Genomic DNA, 25,880 nt, shown 5'->3' on the forward strand with positions numbered 1-25,880 from the left:
TAAAATAGAAAAATAAATCTTACATATTGTTTATTTCAGCTAGTTGGCAAAACAATTTCTCAAATAACTAATAATCTAACTGAAAAAAAGAATAAACACTATACAGACATAATTAAACGAACTAATGAAAACAAACTAATGAAAATTACTAAATCAACTAAATTCATTTTCATGAAAAAAAAAATAATAAAAAAAAAAAAAAATATATATATATATATATATATATATATATATATATATATTTATACTAAAACAACACCGATCAGCATACAGTAAAATCATATACAATTCTTCCATGGCGTGCTTAAAATTGTACTTCCAAAAATACTTTTAATAGAATAATTTAATATATATTAATTATGTTTGTATAACTGTGATAAAAACAAAATGTTTCATACATTTTTTATTTAATTTTTTATGTCACACTCAAAATCTTTAGGACAATGTTTATGTTTTGAAGTAATAAACTTAATGAGAATGCATATTTGTTGGTTATACATAAATGAAATGGGTAAGATTTCTGCATGAAATCGGTAATGCTTTGTGTCTGCTGGAAAAGTACATCACACATTTTTCATGTGTTTATTGTTAAATTGCCATTAAAATAATATCAACATGCAAAAGAATGTTACGGTCCTTCAATTTTGTTTGTGCAAAATATAATATCTTATTTTTATCTTTATATTGTTGTACATGTTATTGTTTATTTAAGTATATTTAAGTTCATCCTAATATGTAAGCCACCATGTGCAGAGGACAGAGGACACTTTTACATTTTGTGAGCGCAGAAAGTGAAATCACGCTGAATGAATGTCAGCTGACTTTGGTCACAGGACTTTAGGGAAAGCATCACAAAAACCTCATGCGATTATTCCGATTCAGGCACTAACCCACTCTCAACACGTCTGATCTTTCTCTTTATATGTCTGTGTTTGTGTACATTCATTTCTGTGTGACTAATTCGGCTTCAGATGATGATGATGTCCATTTGATTGGGTGATGCTGAGTCTCAGCTGACCACACGTCCCCTTATTTTTGTTTGCATGAGAGGGTTCTGAATCTTGTGTTTGTTCAGTTTTGATGTGGATCCTCCTCTCAGTGTGTGTGTATGTCTATGTATAACTTTCTGTCTGTTGGGTTGATTTGACCTTTAAGCTGATGTTGCATGTGCTACTGATTGTTCTTGATGTTGGTGATCTCTGTGAGTGAATATCTGTATGTGAGGGCAGCATGTGGTGGTTTCAGCGGGGGCTTTGTGCTCTCCCGGTGACTCTGGTGATCTGGTCATCTGCTACATTCCTCATCTCTTATGCCACAGCAGTCGTGTTGGGCCATGCTGATCTACTCGTTCCATACATAAGGTACGTTTTTCAGTTACATTTGAACTAGATGTCCTGCCAGTCATGCATCATTTTAGGCTTGGAGAAACATTATGAAGAGAGACCTTGAATACTTGGAATGTACTCGGTGAAAATAAATCTTTTTTTTTTTAATGTAATATCACTTTGATGGCTGTAGAATCAGGGACATTCTGTGAGACTGCATTAAAATCATACTTTGTTTTATTTCTGTCATCTGTCAAACTGTGCATTTATCATTTTGTTTGTAGTGACACGGGCACTGAGGTTCCCGAACGCTGTGTGTTTGGCTTCATGCTGTCAATCTCAGGTTTCCTAGGTAAATCTGCATTTTTTCATTCGGAGTTCTGTATTCTGTCTCAGAATGAATTTTGAAAGCCAATTTGGCTCATTGCATGTCAAGTCAACAAGAGGTCCCCAGTTATTTTTTATGGAGATTTTGAATGAACATATATAAAACGCATTTACTGGATTATTTTCAGTTTGCTTGTCAGTCAAACATGTGAGAAGATGATGCTGTTTTAACATTGCTGCATATTGTTTACTCACACCTGAAAATCATGTGCTAATTAATTTTATTTCTGGCTTTAATAATATTGTGCCATCTGTTCTGGTTGAAAGATTATCTGTTGATATCTCTGCTGGATTTATTAAATAACTGAGTTCAACGAAGGTGTGTGGGTACCTCATTGTCTGAGGAACAAATCACCAATATTAGTGTCCCACAAGGTTGTGTCCTCTCACCCTTACTGTTTTATATGTACAAAAACAATTGTAGGCCTACGTTGAAAATTATATCTGGTAATTGGCACCTACTGTATAATGAGTTTGAGCTTTTGGTTGCTGGTAGAAAATTTAGGATACTGGTGTTTTGAAAAAATATGGTGGGTGGGGGGGGGTCTTTTATATCACATGCAGTCAAGATAGGTAGGAAAGATGTTAGTTGATAGTTAATAGGGGATAAATAAAGATACTAACTGGATATATTACCACAGTTCTTCTGGATTTGGACTTTCTCCATTTATATATATTTAGTTTGTGGTTATTTTGGGAAGAAGCAGAAGACTGATTCATCCCTGCTCTCCTGTATGTGTGTTTGCAGGGTTGGGCACCATGTATGTTCGACATAAACAAGTTCAGGCTTTGATTTCGTCTTCTGAGTCAGGCTTACAGCTGCTGAACTACACAGGCCTCTTGATGGGCATCGCCAGCACTGTCGGGATGTGTGTTGTGGCCAACTTTCAGGTGACACCCACAGTTTCATTCTCTGATCTGAGTGTTTAGTATTAGGTTCTCTGAAACTGTTTTTATATTCCTCCAGAAAACAGATATGACATCCATCCACCTTCTCGGAGCAGGCCTGACCTTTGGTCCTGGGACGTTGTACATCCTGGTCCAGACTGGCATGTCATACCGCATGCAGCCGCGTTTCCATGGCAGGGATATTCTGTGGGCGCGCATGACTGTGGGAATGTGGTCGCTCATTAGCATCATTACACGTATCCTTTTTCCCAATATATGTGCATTTGTCTCCGTTTGTAATGATTCTCTATATTCCTTATAGTCCAGTTGTGTCAGTACTCTTATAACTGTTCTGCTTCTTTGACTGAATCTGTCAGTTTTCATATCCTCTGTGTTAATGTATGATGAACTGCCTGGCGTGGATGTAGCTAATAAGTTACACTGGCAGCCTGGAGAGAGAGTAAGACAGATGATACGCTTGATTTGAAATTACTGTTCAGTGTCTTTAAATATTTCAACCATAGTACTTACATATATAATGCACCTCTATGCAAATTTTCTGCCTGGAAATGACTTACTATAATTGCCAAATTATGCACTGTACAACAGAAGGCGCTTTTTTTCTGTGGAATAGAAATCCCCAATCCCAATGCACTTCTTTTTTGGTGGGGTGTATGTACTTTACTGCATTTATAAAGGTATGTGAATGTAAAAAAAAATCACATTAAGTCAACATAATATAAGGAAAGTTAAGCTTTCATGAAAATACACTGGTTTAATATAATACAGCAATAACATATAATAATAGTTCATAAGTTTAATTTGAGGAAAATTTTATTTTTTATTAATAATGGATCTCAATGATATTCATGTTAAAAGTTTTTGCTGCTTAATATTTTGGGGAAACATTTGTCAAGATTCTTTGAAGAATAAAAAAATCAAAATACATGTATTTTGAAATTTGAAATATTATCTTTTGTAACAAATGTAAAAAAAAATATATATATATATATATATATATATATATATATATATATATATATATATATATATATATATATATATACAGCATTTTAAATTTAAATATAATCACAATTGACAAAAAAAGTCTAATACAAAAATGCAAAATAATCATATTTCTTTGAGTGGTGATGTGGCCCCTATACCTGCTTCAGCATCACATCATCCCATTTCTGAAACTGGCCTAAAATTACAGTTCTGCTGCATTATTAATGGTTGCATCAAGATGTAAATATCAAGCTGAACTGTACTGTATTCTAGGGTTTTCTAGCACACCAGGTCAGTGCTGCATCCGAGTGGTCTCTGGCATTCTCCTTCATCTGCTTCTTCCTCACATACATACATGATTTCCAGGTATGATCTATTACTATGGTGGTTCATGAATTAATTAATCACAATTCATTGTATAATGTACAATTCTACATATTTTTGTCCATTCTTAGTATGTGCATAAAATACAATTTGCATAAAGTTTGCTCCCTGTTTAAACCTCTTTTGCTCCAGAAAATCACTCTGCGGGTTCAGCCTGTTCTCCAGAGTAACCATCTCTACGACTCTCCTCACTCTGAAGAGAGAGAGCACATGCAGCGTGGAGAACGCTCACCTCTGCTGGCTGGTGCCATGTGAGACACTGCCACTGTGTGTCTGACATCCAGCACTGCACTCATATTCAGAGGACACAAACTTTTCACGTTCAAGAGAAGGTTCTGTACGCTCTAAGCTTTATGCCTTATTCTGAGAATATTGAGAGAAAGTTTAGTTATGTACAAACATTTTTACACAAACCAAGTCAATACAGTATCACACTGCGTTTTCCTTTTAATTTGAAAAGAAACAATATTTCGACACATTTCAGTGCTTTTACACTTATTCTTGAAATATGGAGATGAAATGTATTGTTTTTGTTTCATTTCATTCACTGGATCCGTTTTGTTGTTGAATTCAGCATGTTTCCACTGGCTCAGTTTCTGTGACATCGAACCTTCTGGTCAAAACAAGCCTTATGTGCATTAAATACAGCAGCTTATCACAATACAGTTACCCATGACCCCCAACAAGACCCTGACACAAATGACAAACAGATGTATGAGTATGACAGCATAAATAAAAACAATCTGACGTTTAATTCTATCTACATTCCGTAAAATTATTTACTACTGACTGATTTATTTCACACAAGATTTACAACCAGCTACTTTGGAGAGTGCTTCCACTAGTGTTTCTTGGCTTTCTCCCTCATCTTTTTGTTGTATTCAGCAATCTTTTTGTCAAAAAACCCTGGAAAAAGAGGGAAAAAGGAGACAATATTAATCATACGTTTTATTACTATATTTTTATTACTATTCAAGAAAATGTGTATATTCTCTTCTTATGCAAAAGTAAATCAAAGTTCAAGTCATTAAGATTAAAACTTAAATTATGACATTTATTATAATGGGTTTATGTGAAGATTGTTTTAAGTTCACTTAAATTAAACAAATCCATTTAACAGAGACATGTTATGATGCTTGCCATCATAAAAATATGCCAAATTACTTCTTATTTTTTATGTCGTTTCTACATTAATTTCAGAGTCAGTGTCAAAATCTATTAATGAATATAAATGTTAATGTTAAGTCACAGTGTGTGTCTCACCTGTGCCGTCCTGAGAGGCAGGTCTCTGTTCCATTTCTTGAACGAAGAGATCGAACATCTGTGTCTGTACAAATTTCTTCACAAACCGTCGTGTGCTCTTGGATTCTAATGCTTTACAGAAATGTGTTCGCTGGAACTCGGCCTGCTGGTCTTTACCGTTCCGCACTATGTACTTCTGGAAGTGACCGACAGTCTTGATAAAGAACGGCAGGAAAGCTTCTGGGACCACCCGGTTCAACTCCTCAAGACCTGGAGGGATGATAAATAATATAAAAATATATGGGTTATTATTAGTTTTAAATACTTGATCTGAATTAACTAGATTTTGACATTTCTGTTATCGTTCTGAGAAAATGATATGCTGTTTATGAGGTGCAACTGCGATTATTTACATTGCAATGTCAAGGTGTTTTGCAGCTATGAAGGTGAAACATTAACGACAACATATTAGTATACATTTTCAAAAAGTAATATTAGCGAATGAAGACACATGATATGTCCAAACATTTCTAATAGTGACAGAGGCACTGTGTTTTGTTTATGGTTATAACGCAGCACATGCAGTGTTGCCATGTCTGCTTAGTATAATTTTTTTGGGATTATTTTTTATAATATCTCTTGTAAATATTACCAATTGCTGATTGCATTGTTGAGCTGCATATTTCAGATAATTTAGGTTTCACTAGTTCACGCTTACATATAATTAGCTGAGGTATGGTATGCGTATTTGGCGTGCTGTCCGGGGAAGGGCTCCAAGCTCGGGAATGGCCCGAACCTAGAGTACCCCCCCTTCACCGTCTAATTATAAAGTGAACTCAAAGTGAGGAGATGGGGTGGAGGAGGGATGCTGATAAACCGTCAATGGATAGAGGTAAGTCAGCGATATTTATACTATGGGATTGATTACTTGATTATGGTCCACTTGTGTTGATTAGGCTAAGTATCTGACGCGCTCCTCCCGAATCTTATTAATAAAATGTCATTTAATTGCAGTGGCTAGTGCCAAGGAGCTTATTTGATCATTCATGTCCATAGCACCAATGATATAGAACAAAGTCACATGCCAGCGTTTAAGTAAATCATTCATGCAATAGTGATTTGTTCTTTGCGTCTGTCAAATGACGAATGAAAGATTTAGGGAAAGTAATTATACTTTTTGTTGTTGTTCTCATTTATCCTTGGCTGCTTTACACTGATTTCCTTATTCAAAATATCATCCAAGATTGTGCATGTAGAATTTGATTATTGAAAATATACCACTCTCAAATGAACATGAAATGACCTGATTAAAAATGTAGACTGATTTGGCTCAATAAGATTTATAGATGAAGCCAGTAAAACGATCCAGTCTTTCCATTGCAAATTCGAGTGATTGAGCACTTAAAAAGATAGCTCTACTAGATAGTGAACATTCACCAGCTGCATCCATCCACACTTACAGTCAACTGTGCGCAAAACAGAACTTAGGTTTTAAAACAAAATATATCTGGGCCTTATTTAGGGTTTGTTCAAATACAACACTACTTATGAGCAATGAGAAAATGGACTAAACTCACTTGAATTCTCATTTTTGGCACCGAGGGCCTGCTTGATTTCATCTTTGAGTTTGTGAGGTAATATTGTGTCCTCATCTCCCATCTGTTTGGAGAAACATTTCAACCACAGTCACCCACACTATATCCATCAGTCACTTTTCAAGGCAACAATTTAAAAGATGCTCTCTATGATTTAAACGTGAACTTACACTCTTGATGAATGTCTCCTTCCTGCCTTCTGACAAGTCAACAACTAGCAGCTGGGTGAGTAGATGAATTTAGATGTCAGCTTGCAGCATTTGAAATGTAAATCGTTGCAATATTTCAACATGTGAGTCTGGGGGTATTACCACTCACCTCGGTCTGGTCAGTGGCCTGTTCTGCAAGACTTTTCTGGACACCCAGCAGGTACGGTGTGGGTGCCATGACGACGTCGATTAGGATTTCAGGAACGATGGAAATGAGCGTGTGCTGCCAGATGAATGGATACAGGAGAACAGCCACTGCATGGATCACCTGAGACAACGTCCTGAAGAGATGGCATGGTTTTGATCAATATGGGTTATAGTATGGATATAAATCAAAGCAAGACCGAACACGTGTGTGTGTGTGTGCACGCATGTATGTCTGTTCTAGTACCCAAGCTCGTCAGCGATGAAGACGATCCTCCGCTCTAGCACAGTAGCAGCAAACACCTTGAGCACCTCATCATCTGACAGGCATTTGAACAATGTGCGGAAATCTACATGCTCCAGCCAGGAGTCTGTCGGACGAGTCAAACTGATGATCTACAGAGAAACATACAGATACTTTATTATAGCTACAGTACATATTTTATTATTTAAAAAAGAAAAAAACAGTTTGGGATAGCTAACTAGAAGCAGACAGACACATAATTTATTGGTCCTCGGGGAGGAAATTTGTTTCCACAGTGGTTGGTGCGTATATAGCACAAACCCATTAACAAAAGACAAGACATAGCAACTTCATGATACAATAAAAAACAAACAAATGCAAATGCATAAGATGGCATATCAATGGCTGATTTCCTTTCTTTAGGAGTTTGTTCTAATTAGTAACTGTTACTAATTTAACAATTTTTGTAGCTTTTTACAGTATGTGACTATGGTTTACAGAGTGATCGCAGGCAATAGAGCTTAAAAAAATCATTCATCCATAGCAATTTTGTGTGCTCTGACATTTTATTCCAATGAACAAGCTATTCATTTGAATCATTGCTAATGTCCATACAGTGATGTAAATTGGGGTTGTTTCTTAGTTTTATTAGTTGTATTTAGTGTAAAATGTTTGTTTGATGTTTTCAGCCTAATTGCGATCCTCTTTTTTTCTCATAGTCATTTATGCAGCTGTCTAACTTTTCTTAAAATTGAGTACCTTCAAATAGATAGATAGATAGATAGATAGATAGATAGATAGATAGATAGATAGATAGATAGATAGATAGATAGATAGATAGATAGATAGATAGATAGATCACTTGATTGGAATGTTACATAGAAAATGTGCTGAAGGAGAAGTTCAAGCAGAACTAAATCAAGTTGGTACAAAGCATGAGGACATACCTGCATGAAGAAACTCATCTTTGACCTTTCCCTGAGCTATTACTTCAACCACTTCAATTTCCTGCTCTTTTCTCAGAGCTTAGGAGGTGTGTGTTTGTGGACAGCGTGTCTCTGCCTGCCTGCTCTGCCGCTTGTTTGGAATTAGATACGTATTACTTAACACTCTATGGTTCAAAATTACTGGGAAAAATACATGGAAAACCAGCTTTTATTCTCTTCCACGATTTCACACCCTTAATCAACTTCCCTTTCCTCTTTTTTTTTGTTTAACATGAAAGGACGGGCTAACATCAGTTTTTTATCTTCCTGTTGACTCGACTGCTGCAAATACAGTGGAAATCAATGGAAAGTGAAGCAGCTGCTGGCTTTCCCGACACTGCATCTGGAAGTCATATCTTACAACAACCACAATTGTTGTGAGTCATTGTTCAGACAGCGATGTCAGGAGTAATAGTGTGGCATGTACAATATGGAAACCCTCCAAACATAGTCTCAACCAGATGGCGTTTATTTATTTTTTTTAAATAAGGGGATGGATTTAAAGATACAAGGGCTTCCCCTTCAGGCTGACGAGCCATTCAAGACAACCCTCAAGATTTTGAAAAAATTTAGTTTCAACACTAGTTCTTACCTCAGTGCCTCTTTCTGGAATAAAACTTTTGATATTAACAGTGTGTCCAGGCGCAGGAAATGCAGATTCCCTCAGGCTCTGCATAAATGGGTAAATCATTGCCATTGAGATTTTTCTGCGCTGCTCCACCTCATCAAAGATCTAAAACACCAAGCAGACAGATTGAACAAACGGGAAAACTTCAAGAAAGAAAAGATATTGCTTTTAATGGAAATATACAGTATAGTTCAAAAGGCTGGATTTCTTTTGATTGAATAATTACTTTTATTTAGAAAGGATACATTAAAAATGACCAAAAATGTATCAAAATACAGTTATAATGTTACAAAAGATTTCTATTCCACATAAATATTAAGCAACACAACTGTTTCAATTTTGTAAAATAATAAGAAGTGTGTACAAAATCAATATATTACAATTATTTATGAAGCATCATGTCACACTGAAGACTGGAGTAATGTGTAAAGGCAATAGGAGGAATAAATTACATTTAAAGTCTATGTAAATAGAAAATATATTTTTAAATTGTAATAATATTTCCCAGTATTCTCCAGATTTCCCTGTAATTTTGATCAAATAAATGCAGCCTTAGTTTATGTGCAATCTATTTGGGAGAGCAGAAAACACATAACACCATATATTATTAATGCATAAGCATCAACAAACACCCAAATTCTGAATATGTCCATTTCTTTAAGATCACATTAGCTTAAGTCATATCACATTAGTCACATCACGTTAGTCTGTGATGTTTGTCCTGAACAAACAAACTCATTTCCAGTCATGAGAAAGCATTCACCTAAAAAAGAAAAGTACCTGAACAAAGTTCAGCTCAAACAAACAAAATACGGTCCAATAACTAGCGTTAAGCTCGGACAGCAAACGGAAAGTTCAACGAAGAGATCAATCATTACACAACCCTTTTCAGACAAGTAAATTACTTCATATTAACAGACAATCAATTCTGAATTAATACAAATCAAGAAAAACAAAAGCCAATTCTCTTGAATGCGAATCATAAAAAGCCCAAAGGCAGATACAGATGACTGTGCAATAAATTAAGATGTTTACCTTGGAAAAGAGTCCAAAACAGGCTACATTACTGATGATACAGTAGGCCTCAGGCAGACGAGCCCCCTTCCCATCAGGCTAATTAAGAAAAGAGCAATGACAAGAGAAGCAAGCTTTAGAAACACTATAAAACACTTTAACTGCATGTGAGTGAGAGTTCTTTGGAAAGAGTTGACCTTATCTCATCTTTTCAGGCATTACAAAATAACAACATTTTCTGAAGAAAAGGTAAGTGGTGCTTTCCCTTTTACTCGAGTGTTGTTAGTGCACTGATAGGAATAGGGCTTTATTCGAATGAGTTATGGGCAGTGATGAGTATGAGCATAAATAACAGGAAGTATCACTAATGAGCCCAGTCATTATTTACCAGAAGCCTCCTACAGTATCCATTCTTCCTCGTCCCATCAACATCAGTAAGCACGAAAGAGAATGTTTCACTGAGAAATAGAGAAAAAGAGAGATGATGAAAATACAGTTTCTGCCTAAACAAGGCATGCTGGGAGAAACGATGCGCGTGGTTAAAGTACCTGGGATATTCTGTTAAGGGTGCCCAGTTTACCCCCTCTGGAAAGCAAAAGAGTGTGAGCGCTTTTAATGTCTTCTCTTCCTCCTCCTTCTGAAACCGCACCATTCCATCCTTCTGTACTCAATAGAAAGAGAAAAAGACAAATGGAGAATAAGACTATATTAATATGCATCAGGAACAGAAAATGCAAATGGTCTTTTTCATTCATATAGGTCTCATCAATATGAGAATGACAATAAAGCTATATAACTGTTTATATATATATATTTATTTATATATGTAGGTAAGGTCCATGCACTTGGCCCAAAGTAAGGTATCCAGTGGTGGCTCAAGGTTTCTTGCATGTTCTGTCTTTTCAGATAGCAAAATTATTCAAATTAAGTTTAATTTTAATATGACCTCGAATTTAGATTGTCATACGAATTGGTTGCGTGACCATTTCTAATTATTATTATTCTGAAATTTGATTATTCTATGTAGTCTCTAATATTATTGTGCTCGTTCATTTGGGTGCTCGTGTCGCTCAAAGATATCACTTTGGCCTTGGCGTATCTTACGGTCACATTCTTGTGAGTCTTGGTTATTAAACAGAGGTTATTGGCTAATACTTTAGACCACCGATCCTATGTTTGCTCATTCTAAAAGTTCTTTTAAAAATGAATCTAAGAGTAAGATGCATACATGACTTCAGGAAAATACATAGTATGGAGTGCTGGACACACACCACACTATGGGCTTTCTGGCTAAAGAATTGCCCCCACACTTTTGTTGCAACACTTTAAATACAACACCAAGATAAAAGCATCCCCCAAATGTATGCATGTACAAACAATTAAAATTTGCATTAAACAATTAGAATTTGCATTAAACAATTAGAATTTGCATTAAACAATTAGAATTTGCATTAACCCAGATCCCAGTCAGGAGTAGTTTACACCTCAATGGGAACAGAAAGTGATTTACATGGAAGACCCTGGAAAAGGGCACTCCCATTACAGTAAGCCAAATATCTTAGGAACTAACTCTTAGGATCTGTACTTTCTTTTAGTCTACTTTTGTAAGATTGAGACCATTGTATCACTCGCCCTAAGAATTATTAAAATGGTACCAAACATGACTGTAAATATCACTTGCATTCATGTAGAACATTAAACTATTGACCGTTCTTAGTGAACCAAGTGGAGGGAGGATGGGTAAGGAAGGTGATAAGAAGGAACTGATAACATGAATGAGAGAGGTGTTCCCTGCACCTCCACTCTGTGGGGTGTCTCGAAGATGCTTTTGTATGTTTGTATTGTCTGTTTCTCAGGAGATCAAAGAATCTGAGGTTCTTTCATCCTTACATATACATATATATATATATATATATATATATATATCGTTTAAGCATCGATATCGCGATGTACGAATCCACAATAGTCACATCGCAGGATGTGCGATGTAGGCTCTCGTAGTTGATCCGTTATTCATTAACTGTATGGGCCAGAGAGCGCGCGTGCGAGAGAGAGAGAGCGCGATATATATATATATATATATATATATATATACAATGCATTGTATGTATATATACAATGCAGTTATATGTGATTTAATTTATGATGCAATTAACCAAACAGAAATATAGTATTTTTCTGATATAAAAGTCCAATAATCCAATTTAATTTATGGCAACCTCTACTTATATTATTTTGGGTATTGCATTATACATTTTTACTATAACTGGTTACCTTATTTCATCTTAAGAAATAGGCCTATATAAAATCAAATAAAAAATCAAATAAATAATATATACATATAAAAAATATGTATATAACATCTGCATGACTTAATCTACCAATTTAATATACTTTAAAATTGAAAACGTTTAACTTTAAAATAGATAAACTTAAAACGTATAAACAGTAAATCCTTTTGCAAGATTTATACTATTAAAGTTCTGATGAAGTTTGTCCTAACACCCAAATTTTACTCCAAACTTCAATGTCTTCGAAAAACAACTGAAGACACAATCGCACTTTCTAATGAAGACATAATATTGTGAATTAAGCATTTTCTAATTCAATAAATTTAATGCAAGCATTAAAAAAATTTACTGAATTGTTATTGAATGTAAATAATGCTATGATGCTACAGAAGCACTGAATACATTCTCAAGGCTACATGTGGCTGCATGCAGATCACAGGGTTTGTATGTCACCTTAGGGAACTGATAGATGATCTGTGGCTCGTATATTCCATCTTTGGTCTTTTTAGGCCGAACCACCACCAGATATTCAAAGAAAAACTGCCCACTAGAGTATCGCTGCTCCTTTGCCTTTTCTTCCACGGAAGAGAGCTCTGTGCTAGCAGGCAGATCTGGTTCCTTACCAGTTCCTACAAAACACATACACACGTTAGCTTCTGTGATGTTTACCACTTTTTAAAAACAAATCAACACAAATGCTCTGACACAAATGCTCTGACTCTGATACAGTACTACCAAACCAGCTGTTTATAAATGTTTGATTTCTGAACGATCTAAAAATGTTGCTCTTCAGAAAGAGCACTTGAAATGCTGATCAAACAGGGAATGCCGAACCTCGAACAAGTACAAACAAATTAGAGATGAGAAAGTCGGAGCTCTTCTGTGAATTTCCTTAACATTTCCTTTTGGGCCTGCTTTTTGGCAGCCTCCCCCAACACGGAGCAAATAAAGCCGAGAGGAATACCATAGGAGTCCACAAGGTCACAAAGTCTTGTTCTAGCTTGACTTGCCTCACCATGACAACCTTCAATGTGCCTTTCTGTAAAGGACAGAACAATAACTGCTGCTTGTAAATGAAAAGACAAGACGTGCACTAAAGGACTGATGCAGATTGTGTGCTTTGACTGACTCTGTGAACCTCCTTGTGACTTCATAAATGAATTTTAAATTAACAACATATTTAGCATATGAATTTGTAATATTTGAGCTTAAAACTGAAGTTTGAAAGAGTAATTCGTTTAGGCATTTTGCCCTACTTACACTACTAGACCGGAATGAGTCATGCTGAAATGTTTTGACAAGGTTAACTACTTTTACATGCAATATAAAGTCAGTGACCACGGCTAAAGATAACGTTTTAAAAAGTCAAGTTTTGTTGTGCTTTCATTGAAGATGCTTTTTTTGTCACTTAAAACTTCAAAACAGATCTGAAGAGATTCTTTAAGTAACAAGGTATGTGTTTTATAAAGCAGTACTTAAATGAGGTTTCTCACTGTCTTTGCTGATCTTTCCTCGGAAGGACGAAAATAAGGTACTGAACCTCTTCATGGCCCCCATGTCTGACTGATCTTCACCTGAAAGAAAGACACCTGAGAAATAAAATGCACAGAACAGAACAATTAATCTACATGCAACTGCACAGAAATGCTCAAAACGTTCAGAAATGTTACCAGAAATGGCTTGAACGCTAACTCATGTTTGGTTATTCACTTCCTTAGCCAAAGAGGGTCGCTTTGACAGCTGAAATGTAAACTGTGAATTCAACGAATGTAATTGATTGTTTCCCGCGTGACTATATTTTCAGGAGTTCCGCAAGAAACCACAAAGACTCTTGCTTATCCTGCTTTGTTTGTCATCTAAATACTATACCAGATAGTAAACTGTAAAGATGAAAATATCCCCAATTCAATATTGTGACAGCAACTATTCAAAAAAATCAACAGCATGATAAATCTAACTAACAAAACTATTAATGTCTTAGACAATGATGTAGATAGATAGATAGATAGATAGATAGATAGATAGATAGATAGATAGATAGATAGATAGATAGATAGATAGATAGAATGTAAGTAATTGCACATTAAAATATACAAGGAAAAAGTTTATATATTGAAAAATGTTATAATCTCATATTAATAAATAAGAATATTAATATATGAACAATTTCTACAGAATCACTAAAACACAGTTTGTTTGAACTTACTTCGGTGTTTACGTGAGTTTGCCTTCTTTTCTCTTCTTTTGACATTCGAGGAAGTAATTCCGTTCATGTTCGAATCTCTTTGCGTGAAGTTTGTCAATTAAAATGATATTTATGTCGTGGTCTCACAGAAATCTTTCCCATGGACGCGCAAGATCTCTGCTCTGTAGAGACTGAGGGTGTAATACCAACATGTGTGGGCGCGCTCAGGCTGCTGATGTCTGATTCGCCGATCAATGGTTCTTTTGAAAATAGTCCGTTCATTCGAACCGATTCGCAAACCGTTCGTGAGAGTCAAACAGTTTGATTTCTAAAACGAACTCGAAAATATAGTGATACATATATTTATACAAACAAATCACGTTTGTTTGTATAACGATACAGTGCGGGGCGCCTTGGTAAAGTCACTAAAACCATATGATTTATTGAAATAAACTGTCCGAACAAACCGAATCAGTGAAAAGATGTGAATTAAAGGCAGCTCGAAAGACACTTCAAACGATGTAAAATATCTTCTTTAGTCGGTGGGAGTGCTCTTCAGTGCAACTAGTCCACAATATATATATATATGCTATAGTAAATTGTTTGTCTTTTGATGCCTTCATTATCAGGTGACTCTTGAAAAAAAAAAATTCAAAATAAATGTAATCTCCATGAGCTAACTTAATAAGTTTGCTAACTTATTAACACTTGCTAATAACGCATCTGCTGGCTTCATCCTAAGGTTGATTCACTTTGGTAAAAATATCCACTAGAAAATTCTCAGAGAGTTACAGCCTCATTTGTATTGACTAAAATAGTTTTATTTCTGAATAAACTGGTTTACAGATCTACCAGTGCAAACTGAAAACAGTATTTATTGCACATATCAAATGATGGGGAAAATAATGCATTGATTGAAAACTTCAGTAGGCTTATAAGAGGTCTTACCATTGTTGGTCTCAATTTCTGTATCTGAGAGAGTTCTTCTCTTATCTGCGTCATCTTCCTCTTCTTGAGATCTTTCTGTAGACCAAGACAGAGACAACTGAACTTTGTGCTAGTACCTAGAAGTGTTAATTCGTCTGTACACTTGCAGTTTATTTACATAGCAGAGCAAATTTGGATGGCAAGGTGTGTGAGTGACTCACGTTCACGTCGATCACTTCTAAAAGAAGAAAACAGTCTTCTTCTGAAAGGATTTTCCGCTTCATCCAGTGGTGCTCTAGCTATAGTGGTCAAAATTACAATTGAAATGATCAGGAATCTTTCCAGAATGCAAATATGTTGAGATTTTAAGTATATTTTACTACTTTAATCATACACATATTCATTAAAAATAAGAATATTGTATTTTTAATTTATTTATTTATATTAAACGACTTACTCTTTGAACGCATAGAGGAGAACCCCCAGGTTTTCCTGGATGACGTCATTGTGTTACCTACAAAAAACACATACACACTTAATCAAGTTTCTCAAGTTTCCTCCATATTTTATAATCTCAATCACAATCAGAAAGAAATTCATCGCAATGTAACAAAAGAGAACCTTATGTCAAGTTCGTTGCTCCTTAAATGTGAGAAACTTCCAAGGTTTTTTCCCAAGGACCAAGGTTAAAGTCCTTTGGGTCCTTGAGTAAATATTAACTTGCCGTCTCTTTGACATTAATGGAAAAAGTCTTGACACTCCCTTGACTGCACGTGTGTCCATGATCACAGACATGTGTAACCTCATACCTGCTTCATTGTTACCATCACCAATAAACAACAAGTCTATTTTTATGCATTTACCCCTGTATTAAGAGATTTTATTTTTATGAAAAGCTTATAACTAAATGATTTTGTGCTTCTAAACAATACTTTATGAGCAGTCTCTTTGCACCAGTTAGAGAGAAGGAAGCTTAACGAAATGATATAACCAACATGTTTTTGCTTAGATAAACTGCAGTACTTGCACTCTTCAAAGTTATTTCCTGTGACAGCCACACTACGACAGGAAGTATCAGAATTGTGGTAGTTTTGTTGTAAAGGGGTCAAACAGTAGCGTCACATGAACTTTGCGCTAACTGTATATCTAAGCCAGAAGTTCTATTCACATGGTCATCTTTGACATGATATATACAATGGCATGCAGCAACATGCACTTGTTAAAACAATCTGATTAAACCGCATTTTATCTGTGTTTGTGTGTGAATAATCTAGTTATAATCTAGCAATGTAATCATTTTAATAGAAATAAGATGGAAAAAAATACATCAGTAAAAATGTGTTCAATGGATAATTGTAAGTGAAAATTTTACATGTAAACACATTTAAATTACATTTATATATACTGAAGTAAAAAATAATTCCAATAATTACATTAATATATTAACTAATAAGTAAAGTTTTGATAACTATTTTAAAGTTTGGACTTTTTGTTTTAAAGAAAATTAGCCCAAAATGTATTCATCCTCAAGCTATGCTAGGTGTATATGACATTCTTCTTTCAGACGAATACGATTGGAGTTATATCAAAAAACATCCTGGCTCTTCCAAGCCTTATAATGGCAGTTGATGGTAGCCCAAAATTTGAAATCCCCAAAAATTAAACCAATCTATTATAAAAGAAGTCCATGCGGCACCTGGGGGAAAAAAAAGGCCTTCTAATGCGACGCGACACAATGCGATGTGCTTGTATAAGAAAAATTTCCATATTTACAACTGAATGAATCTAAATCTCTTCCACTAACTGTAATGCACATTTATGAAAGAGAGGTGTCCAGCGGATGACGTAGGCAACAAACACGGAAGTGATGAATGTGGAAACGCAGGGGAGAGAGCAAAACACCGTTCACAAATTAGTAGTACTGTAAGGATAATAGAAACTAAGATACTTTGATCTTCTGAGACATACAAAAGACACAAAGTGCATTAAAATACAGATATATATTTTCCCACATCTCACTGAGAGAAAATGTGGAAAAGCCTCTCTCCAAATGTAACAGTTCCTTGATCTCTAGAGTAACAGACAATACAAACTTACACGGACATATCTTCGAGACATGCAGGAAACACATCTCTCACATAAGCACTGGTTCCTCCTCATCCCCAACTTTCCCGTTGCCCAGCTCACTCAGAATGGTCAATAGTAGAATCTAAATCTACATTGATGTAAGTGATATTTACAGTCATGTCTGGTATTTGAATAGTCTCAGGGCAAGTGGTACAATGGTCTCAATCTTACAAAAGTAGACTAAAAGTACAGATCCTAAAAGTTAAGAGATATTTGGCTTACTGTAATGGGAGTGCCCTTTTCCAGGGTCTTCCATGCAAATTAACTTCTGTTCCCTTTGAGGTGTAAAGTACTCCTGTCTGGGATCTGGGTTAATGCAAATTCCAATTGTTTGTACATGCCTCCATTTAGGGGATGTTTTTTCTTGATTTGGTATTTAAAGGATTGCAGCAAAAGGATCAGGACCTTCTGTAACTGGAATGAACCCTTGGTATAAAGTGTATTTCACTAAAAGTCATGTATGCATCTTTTACTCTTAGATTCATCTTTGAGAATTTGATGTCTCTGAACTGGCTATGTAATTGGCCTAATACTTACCTGACTGATAATAAATTGTTACATTGGATTCTTCTCTCTAGATTATACTGTATTCTTGTTACCGCATTTCCTGTGTCAGGTTAGTAACAGACTAAAATTCAGTTGAAATGGAGCATAGTGCACACCAACTGTATCTTTTGAGATCCGGCTAACACTTGGTATTAGTTATAGTGTACTTAGATTGTAAGGGCTTATAGGGATTTTCCATTTAAGTCTACTGAACTGGTTGTTTGACCAACCTAAATAGGATGAGCCTAACCTCTGTTTACTGTAATATTACTCTTGTTAAGTGTACATGGGGAAACCATGGCTTGACCATACCAAAACTACTATCAGGGAAAGTAATGTTGGTCGTCTTATATCTATAGTCCGGTAACTGTAATCCCTTACAGTTACGTCAAAATACGTAGTAATCAGATTATAGTTACATTTTGAAAAGGGGGAAATACTTTCAGGATTACAATGGTTTCATTTAAAACTAAATAAATCAGTATTTTGGCATAATAACACTATATTAAGCTTAGCTTGATTAATGACTGAGTCACGTGTGCCTCCCGCTGGTGCATGCGCAAATAACAGCTGTCTACAATCTCCTCAGACGCAGATTGAATCACTGCTGCTAAACGATATAATGCCCGCGGAAATTCCGCTGCTATTTTGTTTAAAAAGAAGAAAATGCAAACAACGTTGTACAGAGCAAACTGTGCCTTCCAGCAACGAAAACACTTTCTTCATCGAAGGATTCGACATCAAACCTAAAGAAGCATTTGCAATTTAAAAACTAGTTTTATATTTGCAAAGAGAAAAAAAATATATTTGTATTCTCTATTTTCCTTTTGAAGAAACATTTTCCATTGTCTAAAAATTGTTCTTATTATATTTTCATTGAAAAAAAAAATGAGTTTGTATTCTCTATTTTCCTGTTGAATAAACATTTTCCATTGTCAAAAAATTGTGTTCTTATTATATTTACTTGGGGGAAAAAAGGAATTTGTATTCTCTATTTTCCTGTTGAAGAAACATTTCCTTAAAATTCTTTCTTATTATATTTTCTTCCAAATAAAACAAAATAATCTGTAATACCAATACCATGCACTTGATGTCTGTATAGTCCTTTACAAATATATTAATTCAGGGCTGTGAAATTCTTAATTAATAAATGTTGTTGTTTTTAAAAAATAATATTTGACCTTGAAGTAATCCAGAAGTAATCCAAAAGTAATCAGTTACATTACTTTCTTATTGTGGTACTTGGATTACGTTACTGAATACTTTTTTTATTAAGTAATTAGTAACTATAACGGAATACATTTTTAAAGTGACCCTCCCAAGCCTGGTGACCTCTGACTATAATGTTACTTTATTCAAGTGTGTACAAATCTTTGGGGGCTAATTAAAAGTACATTTAAAATGAGCAAACATAGGAGCGGGCTGTCTAAAGTATTTGCCAATTACCAAGACTGACGAGAATGTGACCGTAAGATACGCTAAGGCTAAAATGATATCTTTGAGTGATACGAGCACCCGAATGAACGAGTACAATAATATTAGAGAATATATTAAATAATCAAATATCATAATAATAATAATTAGAAATGGTCAAGAAAACAATTTGCCTTTCAACCTAAATTCGAGGTCATACGTAAATGGAGTCAGATTTGTAAATTAAATTTAATAACTTTTTGCGCGCTGAAAAGACCAAACACGCAAAAATCCTTCAGTCAGCACAGGATATCTTTCTTGGACAGAGTGCGCGGACCTTACAGTAATAATATAAGCCAAGAGGACACTAAATTTCCTTTGTTGTTAACAAAACTTGTTTCTCGCGAGATTAGCATATTGTCATTGTAGTTTGCGCTATGCCTGCATGGACGCCACTCTATGGTGAACGCATGTAAAACAGTTAGCAAAAGTTAGAGATTAAAGTTTATAAAGTTGTAAATATGGATATTTTTCTTACACAAATGTATTGCTTTGCTTCACTTCGGAACGCCTTTGGTAACCCCTCAGAGCTGTGTGGACTTCTTTTATAATGGATGAGTGCAATATTTTAGCGTTTACATTTTGGGCTACCATCCACTCCCATTATAATGCATGGATTAGCATGAACATTATTTAATAAAACTCAGATTTTATTAGTCTGAAAGAAGAAGAATGGTCTGAGGGTAAGTAAATAATGGGGTAATTTTCATATTTGGCTTAACTAACCCTTTAAATTAACTGAGACTTGTTATATGCAACTAGTAATTTACTGTAAACTATAGTTCAATAAAAATAACTATTTTCGAAAATACCTGAAACATTTTCACTATATTATTGTTAATATTTATTTTAACAACTGAATAATAATTAGAAAGTTGTGTCATCTATTAATATATAGTTAATTTTGCCTTATCAAGAACTCTGTCCTGATAAAACTCATGTTTACTCATAGTCTTTCAAACATGAATCTCTATCCTCTCCCATAGGTTTATTGCCATGTTTTCGTGAAAGACGTGGTCGTTAGTATACTCTGAGTCTTTTTATAGCTGACTGTATTCCCCACAGGACGACCTCGGGTCATCAGTAGGCCTTCCTGTTGCCCCAGTGACTCTGTCTCAGCAGTTATGTGGGAATATTTTGAGGATGCACTTCACGACTTTTGTATGTTGCTGTTGTTTCAACCTTTTGTAGATTTGGTCCTTAAAGAGCTCATTTATGTTCTTTCAGATCCAGATAGTTACATAAATACTGTTCAGAGCCTTAATTTCAATGTACATCAGAAATTGGATAGAGTTTTCCACCATTCCTATAATACGGAACCCTGTTGAATGTTTAAAATAACAATAAATAATAAAATAAAGGTGTCCAAGAATCCTTTTTTTTTTCCTGGTGTACTTGGCTTGGAACTGAATAGACAGACAAGAGGCTGTGCTGGCTGCTGGGAAAAGGAGAATATGCTCCTCCATGACTCCTCCCTCACACATCAATCAGTCATTAACTCTTCATTCACTCTCTCTCTCTCTCTCATTATTCATCATGTGATGAATGTGGTGGGACAGTAGCTGACATCTTTTTGTACTGCACAGCTGTTTTAAACAGCTCCTCATCATTGTTCTCAAACTACTTTTATTCCTTTTTCTCCAGTTGTTGTCTCTTATCGAAATACAAATCAGATTGCATTGCATCAATGACTGAAATTTCGATGACTAGATCTGACCAAGGATCAGTCTTGTGAAAGGTAACGTTGACTCAAGAATACTTCAGAGGAGTGCAATTCTCTTTTAAAGAAGGCTTAAAAACAGATGTTTCTGATGGTCTCATACAACAAAAACACACTCTGACCCTTAAAAAGACATTTACTAGAACAACATGTTCATTTAGACGCACTTTAACCAGGTGGCAATGCTTTTTGTGATTAAGTTTAAGTTCTAACTTTTAGCAGTTAAAGGGATTGCTCACACATTGTTTTTCAACTTATGACTTTTTTTTTTCTCTTTTCGTTTTTTGTGTAAAGAGGGCACAAGTCCTTTGGTTTGATTTTTTTGGTGATGTTTTAGAAAGTTGTTGTATTTTCATTCACAATAATGTTTTATTTTATGTCAGTCTTTAATTTTTTCCCCAAGTAACCCCAACAACAACAACAGCAATAACAAAATCAGTTTGTCTGTGTAATTTAATGATTGCTGACTGACATGGAGCTTTTAATGTACAGGTATATGCATACAGATTTGTACTCGGTCACAGAACCTAGACAAACTAAACTGGAATGTGAGATCTTCTCTGGATTGACTGTGCAATGCAGCGGTTAACGTCAACCAGACAAGCATCAACACGTGCACACTACACACCCTTACCTTAAAACGGGTTATTATTTAATGAGAGTGTCTCCTTTCTGTACAGGAGGGCTGTTGTTCAACACGGCACGGACTAAATCAGGTCATATGTTTAGTTTTTTTATACACTTATGTGTAAAGATCCTGCTTGTAACAGGACATAATTCTTGCATTTCACCCCAGTGTCATTTTGGCAGGTCTCAAAAAAAGTCTAGGCCAGTACTTAACTTTACAATAAGCTCTCTTACCTTACAGGTCTAGAAAGGGGACTGAAATTAGATATTTTTTAGACTACTTCCCTAAACACTAAAGAAACACAGGACCAGCTTGCCCCAACCTCTAGAGGGCAATATAGCACAATATAGCTAGCATATGACTCGAGCTACTTTATGTTCTTATTTTCCATTATTTTGAGTTTTGTAAGGTAACAAACTTTAATACATGAAGGAGCTAGTAGGGATATCGATTGAAAGTGCCTTCTGAGATCCTGCAATGTTATTTTCCACTTTTTTCCACTACAGTGTACAGTGAGCTTCTAGAATAAACACTATGCTAATACGTTTTATCTTATAAGGAAGTTATTATACTTGCACAGTTTTCACCACAGGAAATAAAAGAAAGCCACATAGTGAGAGTAACACATGTTAAAACGGAAAAAATAAAAAAAGAAATTTTTAATTAGAAAATAAATAAATAATGGAATTATACTAATTTATTTATATCATAGCCTATGTATTTTGTTATTTACATGCACTGTATCAGTTATTTTGGCTAGTTTGACTCTACCAGGTCTGAAACTCAGGAAACTCAAGTCTTTCATCAGGCTGTTTCTCCATAAATGCTGCATCTCGTAAAATAGGCAAATACTTAATTTTGCATGTAAAATTTCTTTGCAAATGTCTCTCTCTCTCTATATATGTATCCATATAATAATAAACATTTATTAACAATGTTCAATGTTTTAAATATATATATATTTAAAACATTGAACATTGTAAATAAATGTTTATTATTTCATTAAAATGCACTTATTGTTGCACATATGTTGTTTCAGGTAAATGTGAACACGATTTCTGCTTCTACATTTGTTTGAATTTCAAAAGTTTTGCTGTGCACCTGTTCTCATAAAAATTGTAATGTTTCATGTTCATCAGTTATAAGCACAACTTGTTCATTTACAGTAACCTTAAGGCGGTGTACCAACAGCTAACAGGTGTTTCTACAGAATGAAAGCTAGCAGCATTATAGACATGAAAGGACATCACCCTCGTGGTTTGTAGTATAGAAACACAACACGTTCAAGGTGACTTACCACAGTGCTAACTTTCTTTTGTGTCTCCAATTTGTAGCTTGAGAAGGTTGGAAATCTTTGGTTTGATTAAATATTTACCACATCACTTGAGCGTGCTAGCAGTCCGCAACTGCCGTTCAGTGCCAGTTAACCTGCTGAACCAGTTTCGTCTATTTACTTTCTCCTCACCCTCCTGGAACCAGACAAGCTCTTACCACCATGTGATTCTTTTCACTCTGTCTTTGTCCTTTCTAAGTCACTATACAGCTTCTGTCTTGTGGGTGTGTTTGCTTTGGTGTACAAGTCTTCTGCTTTCATTTAGAGGAAGTGCTCATAAAACAGAAGAGCTGAAGTGAACTGTCAAACAGCAGGGAGGGGATTTCCTAATTTTAAACTCTAATGTCCATCAGGCCTTTCCCTTACAGGTGTACCTACGGAAATAAACGAAACTGTACCACACAAATGTTGCTCACAGATGATAAAAACATTACCATCACTGAGATGTGATTTAAACAACTGCATACAAACTGGTTAACAGAACAGCAAGCATTTTTTTTTAAACAACTGCTGAATCATTCTTTACCACATGCTTAATAAGCATTTCCGTTCACACCCACATAATGATTTTTTTTTTCTTATGAACTTCTAAAAGTGAAGGTTTTCATTTTCATTATTAATTCTCCCCTAGAGCTTTTCCCCAAGATGCTGTTATTATTCATTTCTTGACAGACCTGCTTCCATTATTCCAATAAATACTGTGAATGTCTGAGAACAACTATTGGTAAAGAAATTTTATAAATACTTTATTATGTTGCCCTTGGCATTAAGCAATTGCAGTTGCATATTTCTGGGTGGAAATATTTGCCTATATTTTTTTATTGAGCGGATCAGTATGAGATTAAAAAAGATCTACTTATTTTGTGTAACTTTTGATATGGCATTTTAATGGCTTATGCACTTCACTATTTTTGGAGTGAGATATTTCCAGCAAATGTTGAATAATAACAGATGCCTTGGCAAAGCTGTCACAAGTTTTTAAATGCATCAGTATTTGCAGAATCAGCTAAAGTACTCAAAGTTTATGAAGAGTTTTGAAGAGTTTCCATTAAAAATAAAACTTAAATATTATTGTTATTCTTTAAAGCTCACATGAACTACTTCCTCCTGATGAGGAAGCAATAGAGAAGCGCTGCGCTCTGGGGAATGGTGGAAGATCTAGGGAGAGTGAGCTCAAGTCTAGATCCTAACAGAAGACTAGAATTGTGATATAATGATATATGTTATAGATGTCAATATGGCCATTTATATACAAGGGTTTCTGATATAGAGGGGTTTTGTGAGAACTAATAATTAAAATCATTAAAATGTGAGATTAAAATAAATAATTAACAAATAAAACATATTTACTTCATTTGTTTACCTGCATGTCACATGGCAATTTACTAACATACAAGAATCATGAAAATGCAAATGCGTAACATTTTTGAAGGTAAATATTAAAGCAAATATTTTAGGGTTTGACTGATAAAAATGTTTAGGAATCTTTGATCTAAATAAACAATGCAGACAAACTGGTTGCTATTAAGCTCTTAAGAAATATTCAGGTGGTTGTACTAGCCTCATGTGTAAAGAGTGGCATTTCCTTCAGCTCAGGGTGAAAGTATGGCGTAACGATATGGTGTCTGAGTCCGTTTCTGTGTCTTCTCTGCTCCTGGAGTTCTTGCCTGAAGGTTGGCCAAACAAAACATCCTTGCATCGCCCTCTTTCCTTCTAAAAACGAAACCATTAGAAGAACAGAATAACTGTTTACCTGTGCTGATTAATCCTGTTTTTCCACAGTGACTTTTGCTTATTTTTATTGACACTGCAAAGGGAGAAGTTGAAAGCAAACAGTGTAAAAGCAATTAGTCACTTTATGCTCTTTCACACCTTATGTAACACTATCTGTGGTCTGCTTTTTTATCTACAAATACCAGTCCATTGGCTGAGCTAATTAACCCACAATAAGCATATTATTAATAGCTTATTCTGGTGTATATTTTACATGGTAGATAAGACAGGAGATTACCACTTGGTAACTTTCTCTTCTCTCTTTTCCTGTAGCTTGTGGGTATTTAGAACTGCTCACACTGCTTGAGTATAGAGAAGCCACATCAGCTGCCACAGGAAACAAAAACTGGCAAACAGTGAGAACGTCACTACTTCTTTACTTTTTTTTTATTGCTATTTACTACACTCTCAGAAGAAAAAATGTACAAAGCTGTCACTGGGTCTTTGTAATTTAATTTACCCGTAAATGATACATATTAGTGCCTTAAGCTATATTAGTACTTTAAAAGTACATATTAGAACCTTTTAAAAGGGTACCACTGCTTTTGCATAATTTAAGAAACTCTGAGGATTATATTTTGATGATTATTAGTGTTGAAATGTTTAGTAAACTGTACATCAGAGGATTAAATAACTATAAATTAAGAGTTAAAATAAATAGAATTTTATTTAAATTAAATATTCAGGAATAATCTATTAATATTTCTTATTTAAATTTTCTTACCTGACAGAGTGTCACGGTGCAGGGTGCCGTCTCAGCTTCCCCTGTGGTCTGTGTTGTCCTGTCTGTTCAGTAGCTCGTGGTCTGGGCAATCAGCGCTGA

At 35.0% G+C, this 25,880-nt stretch overlaps 2 protein-coding genes and 1 long non-coding RNA gene across 5 annotated transcripts; 1 reads left to right on the forward strand and 2 right to left on the reverse strand.

The window, feature by feature from the left end:
* Positions 1-697: 697 nt before the first annotated feature.
* Positions 698-4,636, forward strand: dram2a (DNA-damage regulated autophagy modulator 2a). The gene is made up of 7 exons (XM_026269516.1): positions 698-1,361; positions 1,610-1,677; positions 2,461-2,603; positions 2,680-2,857; positions 2,978-3,060; positions 3,882-3,974; positions 4,125-4,636. The coding sequence occupies exons 1-7, from the start codon at positions 1,231-1,233 to the stop codon at positions 4,245-4,247; spliced, it is 819 nt and encodes a 272-aa protein (XP_026125301.1). The 5' UTR covers positions 698-1,230; the 3' UTR covers positions 4,248-4,636.
* dennd2da (DENN/MADD domain containing 2Da) lies at positions 4,422-23,529 on the reverse strand. 3 transcript variants are annotated; one of them, XM_026269512.1, is made up of 16 exons: positions 23,249-23,529; positions 15,915-15,971; positions 15,679-15,756; positions 15,479-15,553; positions 13,839-13,934; positions 12,799-12,974; positions 10,603-10,715; positions 10,443-10,512; positions 10,076-10,153; positions 9,005-9,145; positions 7,430-7,578; positions 7,148-7,319; positions 7,000-7,050; positions 6,812-6,893; positions 5,256-5,504; positions 4,422-4,898 (listed from the first exon to the last, which is right to left on the reverse strand). In XM_026269512.1, the coding sequence occupies exons 2-16, from the start codon at positions 15,961-15,963 to the stop codon at positions 4,834-4,836; spliced, it is 1,644 nt and encodes a 547-aa protein (XP_026125297.1). In that variant the 5' UTR covers positions 15,964-15,971; positions 23,249-23,529; the 3' UTR covers positions 4,422-4,833. The 3 variants fall into 3 exon arrangements, with proteins under 3 accessions (XP_026125297.1, XP_026125298.1, XP_026125300.1); XM_026269513.1 differs by lacking the exon at positions 23,249-23,529 and adding an exon at positions 16,079-16,166; XM_026269515.1 differs by lacking the exons at positions 15,479-15,553; positions 15,679-15,756; positions 15,915-15,971; positions 23,249-23,529 and adding an exon at positions 14,552-14,966.
* Positions 23,530-24,665: 1,136 nt separating this feature from the next.
* LOC113107189 (uncharacterized) lies at positions 24,666-25,827 on the reverse strand. The gene is made up of 3 exons (XR_003292622.1): positions 25,782-25,827; positions 25,296-25,403; positions 24,666-24,997 (listed from the first exon to the last, which is right to left on the reverse strand). It is a non-coding gene; the product is annotated as an uncharacterized LOC113107189 (long non-coding RNA).
* Positions 25,828-25,880: the final 53 nt, after the last annotated feature.

The sequence above is a fragment of the Carassius auratus genome, chromosome 8, assembly GCF_003368295.1.
Source record: "Carassius auratus strain Wakin chromosome 8, ASM336829v1, whole genome shotgun sequence".
Taxonomy (NCBI): domain Eukaryota; kingdom Metazoa; phylum Chordata; class Actinopteri; order Cypriniformes; family Cyprinidae; genus Carassius; species Carassius auratus.